The sequence below is a fragment of the Strix uralensis genome, chromosome 12, assembly GCF_047716275.1.
Source record: "Strix uralensis isolate ZFMK-TIS-50842 chromosome 12, bStrUra1, whole genome shotgun sequence".
In the NCBI taxonomy this organism is placed as follows: Eukaryota; Metazoa; Chordata; class Aves; order Strigiformes; family Strigidae; genus Strix; species Strix uralensis.
The window spans coordinates 7062887-7084925 of record NC_133983.1 but is presented as its reverse complement, the minus strand read 5'-3'; the positions used below and the strand labels follow the sequence as shown (position 1 = coordinate 7084925).

Sequence of the window (22039 nt, the reverse complement as noted above, 5' to 3'; positions counted from 1 at the left end):
CTGGAGACACTCCAGGCAGCCCCAGGAAACTGCTGCATCTCAAAGGCGGAAGCTTTAGGTTTAAAGCTACATCACGCAGTAAGATTTCAACATTACCTAAAACAGAGAAAGTACTTAATTTATACAATGTTAAGTGCTGCACAGAAACCACTCAAGTCATCCTCACCAGTACATTAAATTATTCATTTGGTATGTGATAGCATATTACTTGTGAAGTTTTTGTCTGTTTCCCAAGAAGTTGTTCTCAAAGGGAACAGGGGAAGATTGTTCTATGACAAGTGGATTTAGCTCGTCAGATAAAAACGAAAGACAACAAAACCCCACAAAAACCAAAATATACACCACATCACTCCCCACCCTCCCCAAACACCACATCACGTTTATACACAAAAGTCACTACTACTTGTTACTAGACAGAAGGGTTTGCACTAATGCCATCAGGACAGGTAGGAGGTGTCACAAAAAGGCAGCCCAGCTGTAAAGGGTTAACATCACAGGTTTTCATAGGAAAATCCTGCCAGGCAAGGATAAGGCCTTACGCTGGGCTATGACATTAAGACGACTCTCGTGAAAGGTAAGAGATTCTGTCCTGAGCTCACACATGCTCTAGAAAGGTTCTCCTGAGTGTGGAACAAAACTGTATTTAGCCAGTCCCTTCAGCCCCCTTCACGTCCTGAACACACGCGCAGGCATGTACGCAGGCAGCCAGGTGCTTCCATTCCAACTCCAGTCTTTGCTAAGTGTCTACAATATAGACAAACAGAGGGACAAAGGCTAGATCATGGTGTCTTTTTATTTTAAGATGTCACTATTAACACACATTAGCCAAGCTCTCCTAAGTAATCCCCTAGACACCTAGGGAATCTAAAATCCTCTAAGATTTTATTAGCTCAAGAGACCGCCATTAAAAAAATTTTAGTGTTTATGTAATAAAAGTCTAACAAGCTTTCACTCTGCCAGACTAATGTGCGCTTTAGTGACAATATCCATTTACAAATCAATAATACATCATACGTCATCCCCAGCTTTACCTCTGGAAAGTGCTAAATGGAGTCAATGAACCGTCTATTTACAATTTCAAATCCTAATATATTTACAATAGAAACCAAAAGTATTTAAAACCATTAAATATAGTGTTTAACTCTGCTATATTAGTTTACATGAACACAGCTTACTTCTGGCATCATATTTCCAATGCTAATATTTCTGCCAGTAATTTAAGATTTCTTTAAAAAATTGCTATTCCTGGAGGGAAAAAAATAAAAGCTTAAAAACCAACCCAAAACCTCCAGGCATTTCAGAGCCCTGAGGAATTACCCACCCTAGACAGTCTTCAGGTAGAAGTACTGCAGTGTTCAAGAGAGACTTCCAAACTCCAGGCAAGCCTTTAAAACCTAATGCATATGTAAAACATTAAGAGTCAGTAATCCCTTGAACAGGTTTACTGGAGTCACTGCTACCATTCGGTTTGTACTAATCCGTAGTCAAGAAGGAAACGGCTGCTTTGCTGTTTCTCCCTCCCTTACATTCCCTCCACCCACAGAAAGTGTTTTGTGCACCATCATCCAGAACAGCTAAGTAGGCATCGTCTTCTCTTCTTTGCTGAAAGGCTGAACGGAGCCCGGCTTCACCCATGACAGGCCAGAGACGTGCATGCTTTTGCAGTGCTGATCTTCTGGCTTCTTCTAGGTAGAAGAAAGTTGCAGTCAGAATTATTAGATATCCCAAACCCTCTTAAGTCCCTGTTCACTCTACCTTTGGCAAATCCAAGCATAAAAGAGGCCAGCATCGTTTCCTCAAAGAGGAACAGTAAAATGGCTATTGGTTTTATTTCTGGGAATGTATCTGGGATCTGTAGAACCACCCTGACATCACAGGAGAGTTTTAATGACTTGGTTCATGTACTGCTACCCTGTCATGCCATGAAGATTAGAAGAGACTCTTGGAATAGTGCCTTTGCTTGGCACTACTGGCCAGCACCACTACATTGCTATTTGCCAAATCTCTTGGTTCTACAGAGAGAAACGTCAGTCCAAACCAAGACATTTCTGTCGTTAACCCGACGTTATAACATAGCACACGACCTCGCGATGTTGGGCATACGGTGGAGGAGTACCCCGCTCCATGAAGGCTTCTGAACGTAAATTAACATGGCAAAGTAGCAACTCGTACCTTTGCTAAACCATGGAGTTTCTTAATGCTTTCCAAGGATGGTCCTTTCCTTCCCTGAGCATTTATCACTGTTAAATGCTTGAACAGTAACTATTTCTACCCAACACAATGCAACAAACATTTGAGACTGACTACTGCAATTTAGAAGAAAAAGCTTCCAGTTGAGGGAGAAAGATGCAACTTTAAGCATCTGTAGATTTAAAGTAGTTTAAGAAGATTTGTAAATTAGATACCTGCTCTAGCACGACAAAGAAACTGACTAGCTTGGAGGGTTTTTTTATGCATACCAGGAACTAGTCCTGCCTCCACACTGCTATAGGCTCATCAGATCATCTGAATGCCAACTACATCAGACCTGGAATGACACATCAGGTTCTAGAAAGTGCTAATTATGAGAGTAGGCTTCATCCTACTACAGGAAGTCTTTTGCCTGACAAAGTAAATTAAGTCAGCAAGCAAACTGAACCTGCACCACTTCTGTCCCTCCCCATATTTTGTGTAAAAGGTGACGCTGTGTGACATAATTGCAGTAACACATCAGACAACAACAAACAAGAGGGATTAGTGAAGCTTGAGCCTGGCAGAGTAGCAGCTGCCTCTCATATGCTGCACACAGGACATCATCTAGCAAGCGCCATGTGCTCAGCAGGGAACGGGGATGTCACAGCCTTTCCTGGGCTACAGTTCTAGAACGGCCTAGTGTTTCCCAGGGCAAAGGAATTACACAGGTAATAAACAAGGATCCAGGGTTGCAGAAGAAGGGAAAGACAGGATACAGGGTTAGGAACTTCCTTTTACAGGGACGGAAGAGAACGTTCTCAGCTACATTGACATTTTGAAACAAATCTTCTAAGGCACAGAAGCTGGGTCACTCCTGCTATCACCAAACTACTCGAGCAACTAAAGTACCACACATGCACTAGTTACTGAAGATGTTAGTTTTTGCTTAGAAAGAAATTAACATGCATCTCCAAAAAAAAAAAAAAAAAAAAAAAGAACAAAAGAAAAGTCATCGTTTGCCACAAGTCTCAGACAAAAATCACATCCCTTCCATTTCAGACACCTCAATCCATTCTTTCTCTTTAGGTCTTTGATTTAAAGGATAAGAAAAGAGGAGGTAGAGCATGAAGGTGAAGGGGTGTGGGGGGGTAGAGTCAAAAGTATTTCTTAAGTTTTTAAGAACATCAAGAAGTCAGAATCTGATCAAAATTTTCCTGTGTGTTTTAAGGCTGGAGAAAGGCCACCTCATCTCAGGCGCTGATGTGACTCTGGCAGTTGGGAACATCACTACACTGAGCTTACAGGCAGCAGCATATTGTATCAAGATCAGTGTAAGAATCTCATTCATGCAAGAACACGAGTTCAAGCTTGCATCAAGGAAGACTGAAGTTTGGACTGACAAACTTTTTTTTTTTAATTGCAAAAAAAGCAGCAAGCCACACCACAGCTCTAGTGCAAGGAGCCCAAGTCAGTTACTGAAACCTTCAGAGTGCATTTCCTTGCCAGTTTAGGAAAGATACAGCCACCATTTCAGAATCCCCAGGCACTGTAATTGGACTGACTTGTCATGCCACTCAGTGCAGACAAATTGCTATCAGCTCTTGTCAAGTGCAAAGAAACAATGAGAAAAAAAAAACCAACCCACAAAACAAAAGACCAAACGAACCCTTCTCCCCTCCAAAACCGAAGGTGTTGCTCAGGTGAAAGCTGTATGTGCCAACACATTCTTGCTGTATCAGTACAGGTGCTTTGTGAGAGAAGTAACTCTAAACACCGTTTGATTAGCTAACATCCTATTAGAAATGGTAGCATTAAAAATGAGAGCAAAGTACTCTGCTTGCTCCTTCAAAAAGTTTGGAATGAGAAGAACGCCCTGAAGCTTTGAGTCAATAAGGAAAGATCTCCTAACAGGAAAAAACAAAGAAGTTGGGGACTGTCAGGTTATACAGAAATGGTAACGGCCAAAGGCAGGACAAGCTAACAGGCAGTCAGCAAATCTCTTCTTTCCCCTCCCTTCCATCCCTAAACAAAAAATCTGCCTGGTGTGCCAACAATTGTACTAACAAAGCTTTCTAGCTGGCTAAATGATTAATTGCTTAACACACTGAAGTTAGAACGGTGACATAAGTGCTTAGTTAGGAGACCGAATCAGTTTCAGCATGCCTGCTGATCCAAAGGAGGGGTGAATAAGGTCTGTCTGGTACATGTTCATCAAAGAGAGAGAACCTTTCTCCCCTTATCAGGCAATAAACCCTTACTACAGCGAGAATCTGGACTTTGCACATACCTTCTGAGTCAACATCTTCTCTCTAGCTTCATCATGTATAGCTGGATTCCATGGAGAAAAACTATGGAGAAGGTAGAGTTATCTCTTACTTTGCATTTTTGCAGACAGAGCAGAAAGCAGCAATCTTCCTTGGTTTAGTTTGTGGAATTTCAAGTAAACCACAAGTCTAGAGTTTTCAGTGTTAAAACATATAATTAAGAACTACATTCACAGTGTCATGGATCTTCTCAACAAGAAATATTTAGGGTTTTGCTTTTGTTTGCAATAAGAACTGGCAATTCAGCAGGTGGCTATATGAAACACTACACGTATTCACTATGGAGCTGACTGCTCCATCCCCCATGCAGCCAAGCTTAAGAGTATTTTAAAAGCATGACCAAAGCTACAGTCATGCAAACTGAGTTCAGGAAAGCCCAAAAGCAGTATTTACTCCATGGGTATTTCTACTTGAGGGAGGTGGGGTGTTTTGGGGCTTTTGTTTGTTTGGGGTTTGTTGGTTTGGTTTTGGGGGTTTGTTGATTTATTTTTTTTTTTTAAGTCTTGGTTGCTTAGTGAAAAAAAAAAACAGTAAACAAGTGTCTGATTACATTTAAGATTCACTCAACAGTAAACAGAAGGAAATGAGGGTAGGAATATTCAAACTATTGCTATAAATGTAAGAAAAAAAAGAGGTCAGTCAACTTGGCAGAAAAAGGCTTCAAATCAACAACTACACCAAAACTTGTTCTCAAAACATTAGGACACAGCAAACTTGCTCATGGTACTTACATGATTGCATAGGGATCCTCTATTTTGGGCTGATCAAATAAATGACTGCTGCATAGTTTGACACTGTCCACCACCTTACTTTTGAACAGCTGAATATCTTTTTCATACCTGCAAGAGAGAAGTAAGTCATGTTAAGTAATTGCAAGGAGGCACAGATTTACTCTAGAAGCACAGACTTGGCAAAGCCTCAACTTCAGTTCCTAGTACAACCACCTCTGGAGGTAGAGACCATGAACTGATAAACAATTTTACAAACCTCTTGCTTCTGCAAGTCTATGCAAAAATCTCTTAAGAGACCATGTCTATACACATGGAAGATACTTACAGCACTGCAGCCTCAGGATTCAGAGGACTAGTTGTATCAATCTTGTAGAAAACTCTGCGAGCATACATTAATACTTGCCATATGTGATTATGATTTCGCCTAAAAAGAACAAAACACAATGAGAAAGGAACAAACTTCTTCCAAATTATACATCAATATGTTATCACTAACCTCCATTTTGCAAATGCTCTTTTCACATCCAGTTCACCAGATAAAGGATCTACTAGCGGATGGAAGACAGGCAGATCAAAAACCAAGCGCTGCATTAGAGAAAAGAAATTCATTATGACAACTTCAATCCTCATGTTAAAACCACCAGGTGAAGGTCAGTCAGATGTTGCTTCCAAATACTAATTGTTACTGTATTAAAAGCAAGCCACCTGAAGTGATTTATACCAACTGTAAAACTGTAACCCAGCACACCCATGCTACATGCAGGGTCTTGTCCCCTCTCACACACTTATCACCAAATCAGGAAACTAATCCAGCTAACTGCACAGGCACGAGTGCCAACACAGGCAAGAATATCAGATAAGATCAGATTGAAGGTGTTTTTCTGGTTTAGCTATTTGTGACTGAAAGCTTTTTACATACTTGAGCTACAATCAACACTTTTTTTATCCTACACACTTTAAAGTAAACTCTGCAGTGACACCGTGGTGTCTTCAGTTCTGTACAGCTACTTTCCTCTGGTGTTTGTGCATTCTTCCAAAAGAAAACTTAGTTTCAACAGGAAGGTTTTAAAGCCCTATGAGAGCAAAAGAACAATGGCTGTATGAGAGACACTAAAGTCTAATCTTTGAAAGAAACTGTTTCCTACTAGTTCTGTCCTTTTACAGACGATAGCTTTACACAAAACTTGATACCCAGCAGACAGCTTCCTGACACAGCAACTTGTTCTCAGTTACAGCAGTTACATACACCTGCCCCCCAATCTTCCTCTAAAAGAAATCTGGCCAAGAGGGCCAGCTGCTCTGCTCTGGAGAGTCAGATTGCCACAAGATTACTTTTTTTTCACTGATGTAGTTACTCGGATACTTTTTCCTAAAGAGAAAAACAAATGGAAGGTAACACCATATTATCTCCTCTTCCCTTTGTTTCACCAGCGTTCTCCTCAAATTCTTTTAGTTCTTTGATTCAATGTAATTTAGGAGAGACAGGCAAGAAATCCTGCAGTACTACAGCAAGCACAGAACAAGTGCCTGGATTTCATGTTCCATTATATCACTACTCAGAATTTGGGTACTTCTTTAAGTGTTTCAATGTTAACTGCCTTGCTGAGGAAGTAGCAGATCAAGAGCTGAGGCAAAGAACCTGTTCATTACTTAATACTTTAATGCATCTAACCTCAGGAATTTCACTCTACACCAGCCTCAGTCATCAGAGTAACAGGATTCCTCCACAGATGTTAGGAAATATGTACAAGACATTGCAAGCGAGCCCAGCCAGCTGAACAAAACTAGTTCAAGAAAATGAAAAGCTAACTGGTATGTTACCTGTAACAGAAAGTCACACTTAAAACACCAGAACACAAGAAAAACCAAAAATACACACAACCACTTACCGGGCAGTCTCCATCTGGGTAATTATCAGGAATATAGACAGTAAATTTAAACACACCATCCTGGTAGAGCCCATGTCTTATGAATATTACACCAAACCACACTGCAAGTGAGAAAGTTTGCTTGAGTGAAAGAATTTAGAAATACATATATATAAAAAAATTTTAAAAGTTAAGTTTAAACTTACTTAATGCTGATCGGTAAGATGGCTGCACGTAGACACCCGGCAATTTCTGCTTTACAACCAAGGTACTGCAATTAGAATCAGTATTTAGAATAGCTCCACAACTACACTAAATCTACAGCAAGCTGACAACAGTAAACCCAGAACATCCTACCAATAGCTTAGCAGGGGACTTCTGCAAACTTACACTCAATTGCCAAGGGCAGATTGCTCACAGGAGGAGATGGCAGAAAACTACTGAAAGCATATTCTTTCACTCTTGCTTTTCCTATCCCTCCACTTAAGAGAGTTACTCATAGGAAACATTGTTTCTCCTGAGAAAACTCGAAGTAGACAAGTAGAAATTCCTCCCCCAGTAGACACATTTAATGCGTGTCAGTACTGCAATTTCTACTTTTCTACTGAATCCCCAGTTTCAAAGTAAAGAAGGAAAAAAAAAAAAATGCAATTAGGTAATTTTGAACACAGATTTGCAGTCAATTGTAGTTAATTCTGAAATGTGACCAAACGTTAACTTCATTATTTAAACAAATAGTTTCTCAGTTTTAGATGAGACTATGCTGCAGGCCAAAAATTACACTGGTAACTGACAAAACAAAGTAACAGTGAATAAAAAGGACAGTCAAGGAGCAGGGTATGTTAGAGATCTGGAGTGAGTGATTCCAGGCATCTCATTAACAGGATGGATGAAGTCATTTTCCTAAAAACTTGCACTTATTTGCTATTTCACTTCTTCACTGTGATGATAACGCAATAATCTTCAGTCATCAATGATCAGTGCATTATGAAAAGAGTTTCAATCGCTCTGCCTTTTAGGAAAGTCTGTTTGATAATCAACAGTACTACTGGGGCAAAATGCGCTATTTTTACTATTTTTCAAACCAAAGAGCACAAAAAGCTGCTAGGAAGTTTAACCAGCTGTAGTTGTATGATATGCAGATTCTCCTGGACACTATAAATGATAAATCAAATTATTCACTTCATCAGTTTTCCAGTTACTTGACATATTGGTCCATTAAACTGAACTCCGCATGCTTGCACAAATAAACAATAATCTTAAAGCAAAATATTAACATAGTTCTCTGCTTACAATTTCCATAATATTCATTATTATTTCCCTAATAATGAATTTGTTAAACTGGAGGAGTTTACATTATGATATAAATGTATTTCTGCATGCTGCAGAAGAAAAACATCTTTCTTGAATTAAGTAGTCAGGGTCAGTTCCCTGAAAAAAAAAAAAAAGATTAATGTTCTGAGAGTTCCCACTTTCAATTTAATGGTTAAATGCAAGAACTGAGACTTAGTGTTGCATAACGACTCCAGGGATTTAATTCCAAAAGGCACTACATACTTGAGAATCCAGTATGTCTATTACTAAGGAAGTCCCCTCAGCTTTGTGGCACAAAACAGTTTATGTAACTTTATATGACTAGGAAGGTTTGCAGACAAGTAAGAGATCTGTTTGCTCCCACAGCAGCCTACAAATCACTAGACTGGATCAAACTCAACTGATTCAAAGAAAGCTATTAAAATCACACTAACTCCTCCCTCATAAGTTTCATGTTAAATACCAATGAAAGACAGGAAAGAATATAGTCTTCCTAATACCCATTTAGTGAGCCATATCGGGCAGCGTTCAAGTGCTCCGTGTAACAACTGAAGGAAGCTCCCACATCCTAACGCCATTAAACAGTACCATACATTCATAACCATCTTCCCACTAGACATCTGCTTGCTTCTATTTTAACACTTGTCTGAAAAATTCAATATTTCTGACCAAAAAGCTATTAGGATAACTGGTCAGGATGCCTAAACCCAAAATGTGTTTACTTCAAGATTGAGAAATGTAATAGTTCAGAGAATCGCATCTAAACACATCCCTTAAAATCCCATCTCATTCTCCTCTCCCCTTCTACCTCAAGAGATTTAGACTGCTGCTCCAGAAAAAGAATTTAGTGGAACTTAAGTTTTACTGCCTTCTTCAAGGACTATGGCAGAGACACTGTGCAAGAACTAGATCCCTGTATGTTCTTCTCCCACTGAAGCTTAAGTGCAGTGACCTGATAAAGACAAAAAAGTGAAAACCTACAATTCTGCAAGAAGGGAATACTCCAAGTAAAAAGGCCCATAAGAAGCATGTGTTCCATTTGTCGACTGGGATGCTGCAGCAGGTGAAGCAGGCTTGGTTATTGGCACAGCATTCTTTGGAATAGAAGGCAACTGTTTCTTTGTAGAGGCTCGTAGAGGACTGGTTCGCAGCTCTCCACTCAATGTTTTCTCTTCAGCATCAGGTCTCTGTTAGATTAAAAGAGAAACACAAGATTACAGGCCATATTTCATAAACATTTAACATATGAATATGTTTTAGCACAGGTTTAAACCTGATCTTGCTAATTACAAGTTTGGCCAATGAAACATATCTTGGGTTTCAGTGTTCTATTGCTTGGGGGTGGTGGGGTGGAGGTCATGTCTCTTTGGGGTTTGTTTTTAAATATGCTTTTATTCAGTCAAACCTAGCCTACAAGCACAGAAGTAATCAACGCTGGACAGGAAATCTGCAGATTAGGACAAATGCTTAAGGAGGCTTACATTTATTTAGAAACTGGAACCAGATAGTCCATAACATCAGCTTAGAAGACAATCTATTTCTAGCACACAGTGCATCAAGATAAATCATTTCTAACGACAAGCATCCCCACATTCTAGACTTCAAAGAACCTTTAAAAGTAGAGTAGTAAACCTGAGATGCAAGAAGAACTTTCTACAGAAAAATTCATGTATTTTACTTCCTGCCTGTGCTTAAAACACAAACATCCCACTTGGAACCGATCATATAGCCCATTCCCACTGTGACAGAATCACCATTTGACAGTAATAGCGAGTTTAAATGGCTTTGCTATAGCAATCTTTTTATGCTTATGCTGTCTTTTGTCAAAAAATAAAAAACAAACAAAACTTTTCTACTTAATTGGTTACTCCTACAGTCCTAGTGAACACACTATGTACAGATCTCAGAATCATTCTATAGATAGCCAAGACAAACCTACAGGCTATAGACTTGTGATTAGACTAGCTGTGGTGACTAAAGGCATGATTTAAGCTATAGTGTTTTAAAGCGCTTGAGATTTGGACTAGTAACAATACCTATGTTACAAGCATCATCAAAGTTATATAATTTGACCTAGCGCTGAATGCCTGAGAAGTGACTAACCCTAGAACTATCATGCTTTTATCACTGCTACAATCCGAAGTAGCAATAGCATTATGGAGGCACGGTTTTGTCAACGCTCACTTGCCCACGCAATGCCTGGCTAGCATCTATATAAGACAGTAAACAAATGTCCTAAGAAACAAGCGTTTCAACCATTTGAACAAGTTTGTTTCATCTTTCCTACAATGCTTCAGGTAAGAAAAGTCAACCAGCTCTGGAGTAGACTCCATCCACAGGCACACTGCAGTTAATGAAGCTCAAAGCTAGCTTACACTTCTATTGCAGATGATCACAAACCTCAGGATAAAACACAGACCCCAACTGTATTTGTCGATTGTCCAATGGTCTTTTCCAGAACTACTACCACACCTCAATGCATGTTCACACCTTATGGCATCCATTCATTAAGTACCTTGCGCACAGAACTCGTAGACATGCTCCAGAAAGGGTTCATAACGTGTATTCCGAACAAAGGACTGCAACTTCTCAGTGTCTTCAGAGTGTCCTCAGGCCCCTCTGGTTTATACCCTAAAAATACACAGAATGAATATGGATTCTAACAGATAAACAAGACTCTATATACAAATAGGATTCAGATTTAATTCTGCAGCCAGTTTTATACTTCTGTAACTTCAGAACAAAACTTCTTGTCGTTAAGTGAAAATAGGTAAAGTTTCCCAAGCTCTATTACATATTAGACTCCAGGACAATAATATAGTTGTCTATGAAATAATTTTTATGTGTGAATCCCTGCCTTCTTTCTGCTAGAAAGACATTTTAGATTCTACATTCCATGTTTTATTGTGCCAACTGGAAAAAAAGACCATCTGTTGGCTCAGCACAGTCGATAAAGATCCTCTACACATGCAAATATAAAAAAGTTATCACTTCACCCTTTCAGTCCAGCACTGGGCAGTACTTCAACAGCTAACTCTTGTAGCACGGTTCAGTGTTGTCCCTCACATACACTGCTAACTTTGCATGTTTGTGCAGCGCTCCAGTTTGAAAAAATCTCTGCTATTCCCAATGAAAGAGATGATCCTCCCATTGAGTTTGCATCACGTGTGTGTCATTTTGTTTTCAAGTGCATTGGAACATCACCAGGAACAGACAAAGCCACAGAACACAGAAGTTCTTCTGTAGCTTATTTAGTGGTTGCATTATGAGTACTAAGGCTTAATGCTCTTTAGATCAGCAGCTCAATAACAAGCACCTCAGCAGTATTTGGAGTTTCAGTGTGTCATCCATTTACTGCATACATCCTTGGTTTTCTTTTTCTCTTTTTTTTTTTGAAAAAAAGTTTTCCTATTATTTGTGCAAGAACTCTCATCTACAGCACCTCTTGTCTGGCAGAGCCTATTTCCTCCTCTCTTTTTTTTTCCCTCCAGTTCTCCTAGTTTCCCTTCTTCCCTCCCCTCACCCCCTATTTCTGGCTCCATTAAGTAAGGTTTTGAGGCAATTCACTTTACTCAATTCCTTTAATAGGAAGTTGTACAACACTGACCAAGGCAATTCACAGGATGTGAGAGAAGTAGAGAGGCTTCTACTGTGGTCAACATTTAAGTTTTTCTACAGTAAGCAAGGCACCACCTGTTCATCAGTTGCTTTGACTAGTTTACAGAGAAAATGGTAACATTATGATCAAAAGTCTTCCTAAAAGAAAAATAAATGCCAATCTTGTTAAAAGAAAAAAAGAGCCAGACAATTTATCCAAAGGAAGCCTGGCAATAGTAAATTTTAAAAGAAACACTGATCCCAAGTCACAGATATCCTTCTAGACTATATAGCAGCCAAGTATTTGAAAAATGCAAGCACCATTCAGAAAAGTGATGAAAACTAATTAATTTCCCCACCCCAAAATCATCTCAAACATTCACATTCCAGTACACATGGTTCCTGCAGATATTTTTGCTCTTCAGCAGCCAGAGTCTCACACCACTCTGAGCCACTGAAAACAGAAAGTAAAAGCATGACTACTGTGCTGGGGCATGCCCTGCGATAGCAGGGAGAAGAGATTTTCACTTTCCCCCCCCATCTCCTGTCTGGAAAGCAGAGCCACACCGGAGGGCTATGCCACGGGCCTTTTCTCCTCCATGAAACACCAGCCAGACTAAGACAGCAGGACACATTTTGGGTGTACCTTGTACCTAAGAAGGTACAAGACATCTCCTCTGGAAACTTCAGTGTAATCAGAGGGTGGAGGAACTGACACACAAAGGCAGCACCTGAGTGCTATGGCTTTGACAAGAGAAAAAAGTGCTGGCACCTGAGGTGCAGGCTGGAAAACAATTAGCTGGAATCTGGAGTGATTACGAGGTTTGGGATTTTTTTCTTTCTTTCTTTCTTTGGGGCTGGTGTTTTTTTAAGACTAGGTAATATAAATTGCATCATTCCAGAGACAGGAGATACAGGAGTTAAGGAGGACAAAGAATGACATATGCATATAAAAACCAGCCTGACCTATTACCAGTGAAACAGGGAACTGATCTAGAAGCTTGACAACTGGTACTAGATGGACTTCAGTCACTGACTCCACCTTTCCAAAAGCAGCTGTGCATCTCAGTACACCTTCAGCTTCGTTGAAAAGCTTTTCATCATATAGAGATGACTACTTACAGGCTATTAAGAGCATTTTATATCTTCAAATAAAACATTATTTTAACTCTAGTTAAACTACAGAGTAACTTCCAGAGAGTCTCCCACACAGAGATCTTTTATCCAGTTGCTTGCTAGTAATAAATCATACATGGTGTTGTCCTAAACTTATTGTTAAACTGTCTCCAGTCTCATTCACCTGTTAAAATATCATTTATGATGGAGAACTAATAACCTCATTGTACCAGTTTCCCAGAGGAGGGTCATTTGAAAAGCCTTTTCAAGGCATTCAAGTTTGTTTATTCCTAATTACACTCACTCCTTCTAGCTATGCTACACGGAAGCAGAGAACCGTGTCAGTACAGGAAATTTATCTGCAACTGCTTATGTTCTGTGGTGCCTTCACCTCACAATTTACCACCCCACATTAATCACAAGAATAATTAAAAAAAATATTGAAAAAATAATTAAGTAACAGCACATTTAAGTTAGACTATTTATCCTACTTGTTACTATGTCAAAGGTCTGCAGCAGACAAGGAGAGCCAAGTCCCAGTACCATTAAGTGAAATGTCTAGGCAGTTTAGTCATTCAGTCTTACATGGGGCTACAGTGTCTACGACACGGTACCTGCCATTACAGCATCTTACAGTGCTGTAACTACTGAAACCACAGGCTTCCCGAAAAACCCGATACATTCTCCTCATTTTATGAAAAAAAGAATAAATACATTCAAAATCATCACTCTCACACTGTCATCATTCACAGTGCCTCATCTAAGAACAGGCTTAATAGTGTACCACTCTAATAATTCTACTAATTTCTACTAATTAGTTCTACTAATTTTTACTACTTCAAGAATAGAAAGTAACAGCAACCCTCCTAAGCAGTCCTCCTCACACGGGCTTTTTATAGGTATTTATTTCGCTAGTGTTTTTCTTCTAGTACAACAGCAATTAAAAAAACACAACACAAATTTGTGAAGAAACACTATTTCAAATGCTGCTTCTTGGAAAGGCCTTCTAGCTCCTAAGCAGCCCTGTGGTACTAAGGTCCTGTCACAGGCGGACTAAGAAAGCCACCTGCCACCAGGCGTAGCCTTATGCTGACGTTCACCAGCGCCGAGGTACACAGTGCACGAGAGCAGTCAGAGCAAGGGTAAACTCAGGCAGTACTCCATTAGCACTCTAAAATACTTCAAAAAACAAAGTTAGCTCTAAGGAAAACCAAAATGTTAAGTGCTTTGTTTTTCACCTTTTCCTACTCCACAGTAGGTACTTTCATTAAAGATTACTTCTATTACTTATACCTACTGTCATATCATGTGTTGTATTTTTCCCCTGTCATCAGCAGACTCATTAGATTAGATACAACACTAAACCAATTTGAGAAAAACTTCCATCTGCCTGGAATACAGCACTTTTCTAAATATTGTCTGGAAACATAAGTGATTCCTCAAGAAGATAACAAATAATGTATAGACAAACATAATATACAAATTTTTGTATATATGTTTTTATGCATTTTATTCCTTACCCAAAAGGGGACAGAACCACTCCTACACTTGAAAATAAACAGAGCGGATTAGGCAGAGCACTAGAGAACAATACATGTTGATCGCAACACTGTTACACGTTTGTCCAGCAACTGTAACTGTCAGTCTACACCACATCTCATTTCTCCTCAGCACACCCACTCGTGGTCTTCTCAGGACGCAAGGACTTCACTAGCCCACCCCTTAACCTACTGGCCAGCCCGGCAGCCGCTGACTGGGTGCAGGCAGCGAACAGGAACGCTGACCAGCCAAGCCTGTTTACCAACCCTTCCTCCACAGGTGGGTTACACCTTTCACATCGACACCTGCTGCTGTGACTTCACTCCTCTAACACACTCCTCGAGGAAATCATAATCTACGCCAACGAAACCAGCTCTTATACAGGAACTAACAGTAAAAGAGACAAGGGGGTGACCTGTCAGCACTGGCAGGAGAGGTGGGTTTCCGGAGGGGGCTGTCAGCTGCAGAACTGGTGGGTCACAGGAGAGAAAAAAAACAGTTCTGCCAAGTGCCGGGAGCCGAGCGGGGCGAAGCCTCTCCTGTCAGTTCCCGGAGGCATTTCGCGGCCAGGCCAGGGCTGCGCCTGCCACCGCGGAGCGACGCCGTTCGGAAGGGCGTGGAGGGAGGCCCGCCGGGCCCCAGTCCCGCCGGCAGCCGCCCCGAGCGCCGGTGCCCGCCCCCGCCGCGCGGTCCCTGGAGGAAGGGGCCGCGCGGGCCTCACGCGGCGGGCGGCCGGTCCCCCCTGCAGGGACGGGGCTGGCCGGGCCGGCAGACGGTCCGCGCGGCGGTGGCAGCTCCGCACTGGGCGAACGGGAGGACGCCGCACGGGCCGGCCCAGCCCCTCCCGGCGACAGGTGACGGCCCTGTGGGGCGCAGACAGACGACCCGCGGCCAGAGCTGTCCGCCGCCCTCCCGTACCGGCGGGAACCGTCTCCCCGCGACCGGCGCTACGCCCGGAAAGGCCCGGCTCGGCCACCGCACTCAAGCGCGCGCGCTCACGCGCTCACCCGCTCCAAGGCTCCCGCCGCTCCGCTGCACGCGCGGCCCAGGCCCCGCCAACCGCCGCCGCTCCCCCCTCACCCCCGCCGCTGCCCCATTTAAAGCCCGCCCCTCAGCATCGCACATCCGGGCCCGGCCTTCCTCTCGGCCAATCGCCGCCCGGCTCTTCCGGGAAGGTCCCGCGGGGCGGGGCGACGGGACAAAGCCAGCCAATCACAGCCACGGCCCTCTCGGGGATGCACTAAGGCCGGCTCGTCTCCTGTCACGGCGCGGGGCGGGCGGCGGCTGAGGATTCCGCCCTGGGGACGGGGACTGGCCCCACGGCCTGTCCGTCTTGGGGCGGGCGGACCAATGGGGCCGTGGTGACGCACTTGTCACACTCTCAGCAGGAAGCAAGCGCTGGGGCTGGACCTTAGAGAAACGAACCCTCTCATTGGCCGGCGGCGGGAGCGGGGAGGCGTGCCATTGGCCGGCGGGCCGGGGGCGGGCGGGCCGTCCGCTGGCGGCAGGCTGGGCCGCGGGGAGGCGGGGCCGGGGGGCGCCGGCGCTGCTGCAGAACCGCCGCCGAGGCCGCGGAGGGACGGGGCGCAGCAGCACCGGCGTCTGTCCGTTAGCGTCCCTCTGTCCGGCCAGAACCTGCCGGGGGAGGGGGGAGGTGGCCGCGCTGTGCAGTGACGCCGGGGAGGGGAGGGGAGAGCGCGGGACTGCGGGACCGCCGCCACGTGTGGCCTGAAAGGGATGTGAAAAAAGGCCGAGAAAAGGGAAGGGGGTAACGGTGTAACGGTGTAACGGCTGGGCTGCGGCGGGCAGCGGCTGCCTCCGGAGCCGGGGCGGGAGCGGGTAGGGGCAGGCTGAGCGAAGGGGCGCCACGGCGCCCAGCGCTGCGTGAGCAAGCCGAGAGGGGTGACCTCACCCCGCAGCGGCTTCTGCCGATTTTTTTAGCAGCTTCTGAAAATCGGCATTTTGCAGAACACGGTTTAGTTGGATTTTTTCCTTATGGAAGTTAATACCAGCTTCCAGTACTATTGCTAAGCAGGTATACATACACACAGGGTGTTAAGTTATAGTTAACTATACCTATACATATGTATATATACAAAATTTACCTCTAAAACACTACTGAAGGAGGTAATAACAAAACTTAATTTGTAATTGGTCTTTTTCTGAGCCCTGTAGAACAATTACAAAATGCTATACTAAAACTGAAGTAATTTGTCAAGGTTTAGAAGATGACAACAAAATCCATGCTATCTCAAGTATGAAAATTACAGACAAAATTAAAAAATCAATGAATACAGGGTGGATTTTCTTTGTTCCTAAGCTATAAGCAAAACTACCATGCTAAGGTTATCACTTTGTATCAATTACTGTAACCTTCTCCTATTTTCCTGTCCTCAAAATGCCACCTTAAAATCTTCAGTCAGTTAATAATGTCATTATTCTGGCCAAACCACTGTCTCCGTTTCTAAAACCCTTTTGTAATTTCCTATTCTTCAGCGTGTCAAACCAAGCTCTTTGCCCACACCTCTGAAACGCTGCACAACTTCCTTTAGGTTCATAGCCTAAATTACCTGCCTCCCACCGCTACATGCAGTAGCAGTCACCTGGTACCTCCTTTTCTTTCTTGATCTCTTTCCTGCTACATATCTTTTCCTTTTTCTGCTCTAAATCTTTTCCCACCATCTCTCCTTTGAAGGTTACTTTTCCAGAAATCTTTTTTACATGGTTACCTTCATCAGTGGGCTGCTCTGACCTAACCATTCCTTAAAGTGTCTTGCCTGTGTCAGGTCCTGGTCTTGCTAAAGAGTGCAAAATGCTCGTTAAATGCTCATTTACACTTTATGCAGATGTCATAGATATTATGCTGCAAAATTCTGTGCCTTGAACATTTTAGTGTTAAGTGTACATGTTCAGGATGTTGCAAAACTATATCACAACCATAATGTGCATAATATTTTGAGACCAAGGATTGAGAGGAATACTTTATTGAGCCATTGAACACAACACCGTTAATCTCCCAAACTCTGCTATAGTCCAAAGTTTCCTATTTTACCAATTACAGAAAGAACAAGACAAGACAGAAACTAATTTTTGTCTAATATATTTTCTTAAATGCTTTTTTTCTGAACGACTAATAAGGAAAACCCTTTTTCTACCTTTTTTTACTAGAACCATCTGTAATTAATGTACAGATCTTCAACACCATTTGTGTGAACCCAGAAACAGTATCTGTTTGCAATCTGGATGCAAGGTCATCACTTTAAATAGTGTCTCTGTGCTCAAATGAGGCTAAATGTTTTCCTAAAATATCAAAGCACTCCGGTTTAGGTCCCTGGATTTGTTGCTCTGTTCTATCCTGTGTGTGATCAAGTGAGGAAATCTGAACACATGGCTTTCAATAAAATGCGATAGTAAATCTTTCAGTGTACGCATAAACCTCACTTAGCAGTACAACTGCAGTGTAATAAAATTTATTCCCTCTTCGAAACCCAAAGCCCATCCATATAGATGTCCTCAGGTGAGCTTTAGGTATCAGGAATGTTAAATGAATACATAGTTTATCCACTGCTAAATCAGTAACACCAGAATAATTGAACTTAAATATAATTACTTTGAAGAGGAACGCTGAGTTGTCCTGCAAGCTGAACTAAAATACAGAAGCCTCAAAAAATTACATGGTAGGCTGCATTCCCTTCTTAGTCATACCAGATCTGAATGAATTCTACTTAACAAAACCTTTGTATTTTGACCGGTATAGGAGAATAATCTGGCCTAGAATGCTTTTGTGTCTTGCTTACCTTATGAAGGTTTCTTTCCCTACGGCTTGGTACCTGTAGAAAATATTAGGAGATTAATACAAGTTTAAACGAACTTTAGATGCTTTTTTCCCTACCTTTAGCTACTTTGTATCAGTTTCACCCAAAAGTATGAATACTGTAAGGAATTTCTTTTAAAACAATGTTTTTAGGCTAGCACAGGAAAAAAGTGCTGGCCAAGATTTACCACAGTAGGTATGTGCACACCGCAAAACCGTGTATCCTCATAACCAAACCTAAACTTGCCAAAGGCCCCACCTGCATCTCCGGGGAAGAAGGCCGCGTGGCTTAAGGCGTGTTCAACGCTGGGCCTGCACAGCGGCCGCCTCGCTCGCCCGGACACAGCCCGGGCCCACGCCGCGCGGGCGGGCGCAGGCCCCGCCGCGGCACCGGAAGTCAAGGCCGGCGCTGCCGGCGGCGCGAGGGAACGCTCGGCGCCGCCAGGGGGCGCTCCGCAGCCGCGCGCTGCCCGCCGCCGGCCGGCAACGGGCCATGGGGCTGCCTGCAACGCGGGGTGACGGGCAGGGACGGGCAGCGCCGCTGCTGCCGGCAACGCGGGGCGACGGGCAGGGACGGGCAGCGCCGCTGCTGCCGGCAACGCGGGGCGACGGGCAGGGACGGGCAGCGCCGCTGCTGCCGGCTGCCAACCCAGGCCTGTGCTGACCGCCCGCCGAACCCCCCTGGGTCTGCAGGGAGACCAAGAACTGGATGTTGAAAAGTGACCTACAGAACGACACCAAACATGACCTACCTGGTAACTACCCATAGTAACATGACTTTTTCTCTCGAAAAATGCAAAGGTGAAAGATGGTATTTTCTCTTTTTCAACGCTAAAAAGCAGAATTACAAACATGGTTAAAAACCTGAACTCCTGAACATCTTTTTTTGTACTTTCAGATGCAATTCCTTTGTGTACTGGAAGAACATCCTACCAACACTTTATAGAACAATCTAAGTAAAAATAAAAGCTGTCAAGTAGTCAATTTAGATTTTTTTTTTCTTACCTCTGTGAAGATGGTGCCTTTTCTGATGCAGGGAGTATTTGATGTTTCTCCATGCTGGTCTCTATTTGCATGATTACTGAATGGCGAATGTGGAATTGCTGATAACAGGACATACCCTTTCAGTAAACCGAGAGAGAGAAATTATCAGATCCCTAAAATATGTTGATAAACATACAAGAATATTTTAAAATGGGTGTTTTCATTTTAAATACATCCATGACTCAGTGAATGAAGGAGGTTATTTTACGGTGCACAACGACAGTTGTCCATGAGGAGGAATACATCACGTCGCAGTTCTCATTCTGAAGGACAATACTGCAAACCACCTCTGAGGAAATGGGAATGGACATTTTCTGGTTAAATCTGGAACCACTGAATGGCTCTGGCCCTTCTGGCTAGGTAATGCCAGGTCTATGCTGGAAAGGTATTAGATTTGGGAAGGCCTCCCCGAAACGCTAGTTCCCATACAGGCCTTCACAGCTTGACAGAAAATGCTGTCCAGATCCCCCGTTCCCATAACACGTGCTGGGGTATGGGTCTCTTGAGCTGCTTTGGCACACTGCTCCATTTGGGTTTGAAAGTAAGTGCCATTTTTCTCAGTTTCACCCAGGTTTACCTTAGCACAAGACAATCCTGTTAACAAAGTGTAAGAAAGAAAAGATCAAAATTAGTAAAGCTAAATTAGAAGTTCGGGTTTTTTAGGAACAAGATTAGAAACAAACAAATCAAATACAAACCCCCATTCTAGCTTACACTTAACAGTATGATATTTCTCTAGTTTCTTAAAACCAAGTATAAGCTGGAAACTCTTACAGTACTGTCAGTTAAAGATGTATTTATTTTTTCTAATGTTTTTATTACAATGGAGTTTCTAGAATGGATGTAGCTATAGATGCACCAACATAAAAATGCTTCCCTGAGGAAGAGGTAAGACAAAACAGCGCTAACTGCATCATCAAAATTTGTTATTTAGTTCTTAGAGTAGAATTGCAGGATCTAGTGTTGGTGTCTGCTCAGTCAGCAGCAAACTCACTGTTATAACAGAGGGGCAGAAATATTATTCCCCATAGCAAGCCTCTTATCTCCCTAGACTCCATATAAAAAAGAATGCATATGTATATAATATTCAGACACTTTTATATTTGCATGGCTGTCAATGTATTTAACAACATTGGCTGTATTAATGGTTTCTGGATAGCAGAAGCTATCAATGACTAATTAAAGATCATGTCATAACCTTTAAACTACAGTTTCTTCAATGTCTCACATTGTAGAAAAAGTACATTAAACATTTAAATCCGAATGTGTTTCAGATTCCTTGATTTATGAGCTAGAACCCTTAGTTATTGTGAGTCCAACTGTGCAGAATTCAGAACCATGAAACTTCTAAAACTGACTTGCAATACTTTTTTTATTCCTTTTTTATTTGCTTACCTATTAGCTCTTTTTTGAATGGTGAGAATTATAGTTCTAAGATGAATTTGGATTCTGCACAGCGTGATTTTGGAAGTAATTCCCCATTTTGAGGAGAGGAAGGACTATTTTATCAACAAATTTTAAAAAAATTTGTATACTTGAATCTGACTAGAGGCTTATAATGTCAGAATAAATGCCATTAAAGAAGACCTAGATCCCAATTGCACTGTTTCTTTACTTACAGGAATACTTGCTTATAGGGTAAAATATTCCAGAAAAGATAAGTGGTTGAGAGGCACTAAATTTGCTTGTCACATGTTTTGAAAATGTTCCGTGGTATGAAAATCATATGAATCCTCTGCCTTGTAATGCTAACACATAAAATTAATTGAAAAACTACAAATCCTTACAATTTATTCATATAGAGAAATTTTCAGGATAAAATTCAGCCTGTATTTAATTCTTACCTACATACGTGTACTGATAAATTAAAATTCCTCATTTTATATTTTTACAGCATTTCTTTGACGATTTTTCATAAGGTGTTAATTAGATTTACAGCTGTAATTACTGTTTCCTTATAAGATTTTTTTCCCCCAATACCTTCCTTTCACGTAAAACATACTTTCAAACAAATATGTATGTAATCTCACATTCTCAAGAATAACTAAGATTACAGATTAATCAGATTAAAGAATCTTTTTGAAAAATCAGTTTTTCAGAGAATAGTCATTAAAGTGCATCTGTATGAGACAACTTTGGCAAATCAGTGAACACAGTCCGTGTAAACAACCTTTGATCAGCGGTTTCCACAATATCATTATGAACTCCGGTTTTTGCTGTAATGGTATGACATGATGAGTGAAAGGCAGACCAAAATCAGTTCATAACTGTGATTTTCCATCTGAAAATTAATTCGTTGACTGAAAAATACCTACATAATTTCAGAGATGATAAGACATAATAAAGTAGGACTTTTTTTTCTCCACTCACACCTTGAGGTAGATTTCTACACAAAAGTCACTTTCCTCCTTTCATCTTCTTATTACTTTCCTGGTAAAGTGACATATTAAGCAGGTATGTAAGTGGTTGGTAATTTTAAAAAGCTGCATATTTAAAAAACTTAGTGTACGACTGATCAAA

The 22039-nt window shown here is 42.0% G+C and overlaps 1 protein-coding gene across 3 annotated transcripts; it reads right to left on the bottom strand.

Moving 5' to 3' along the window:
* Nucleotides 1-775: 775 nt before the first annotated feature.
* On the bottom strand, nt 776-18852 carry AKTIP (AKT interacting protein). 3 transcript variants are annotated; one of them, XM_074881815.1, is made up of 11 exons: nt 18735-18852; nt 18459-18491; nt 10925-11040; nt 9391-9596; nt 7302-7366; nt 7117-7217; nt 5724-5812; nt 5553-5651; nt 5228-5335; nt 4460-4520; nt 776-1685 (listed from the first exon to the last, which is right to left on the bottom strand). In XM_074881815.1, the coding sequence occupies exons 3-11, from the start codon at nt 10964-10966 to the stop codon at nt 1575-1577; spliced, it is 882 nt and encodes a 293-aa protein (XP_074737916.1). In that variant the 5' UTR covers nt 10967-11040; nt 18459-18491; nt 18735-18852; the 3' UTR covers nt 776-1574. The 3 variants fall into 3 exon arrangements, with proteins under 3 accessions (XP_074737916.1, XP_074737914.1, XP_074737915.1); XM_074881813.1 differs by lacking the exons at nt 18459-18491; nt 18735-18852 and adding an exon at nt 15669-15771; XM_074881814.1 differs by lacking the exons at nt 18459-18491; nt 18735-18852 and adding an exon at nt 15669-15771 and having other exon boundaries at nt 776-1682.
* Nucleotides 18853-22039: the final 3187 nt, after the last annotated feature.

Bases quoted from the DNA above. Each gene is read 5' to 3' on its own strand.
- AKTIP (XM_074881815.1), bottom strand. From the start codon at position 10,966: ATGAACCCTTTCTGGAGCATGTCTACGAGTTCTGTGCGCAAG. The intron at 5,652-5,723 runs GTTAGTGATAAC...TGTTCTTTTTAG, and splicing joins AGAGCATTTGCAAAATGGAG to GCGAAATCATAATCACATAT. The intron at 5,336-5,552 runs GTAAGTATCTTC...TCTCTCTTGCAG, and splicing joins AATCCTGAGGCTGCAGTGCT to GTATGAAAAAGATATTCAGC.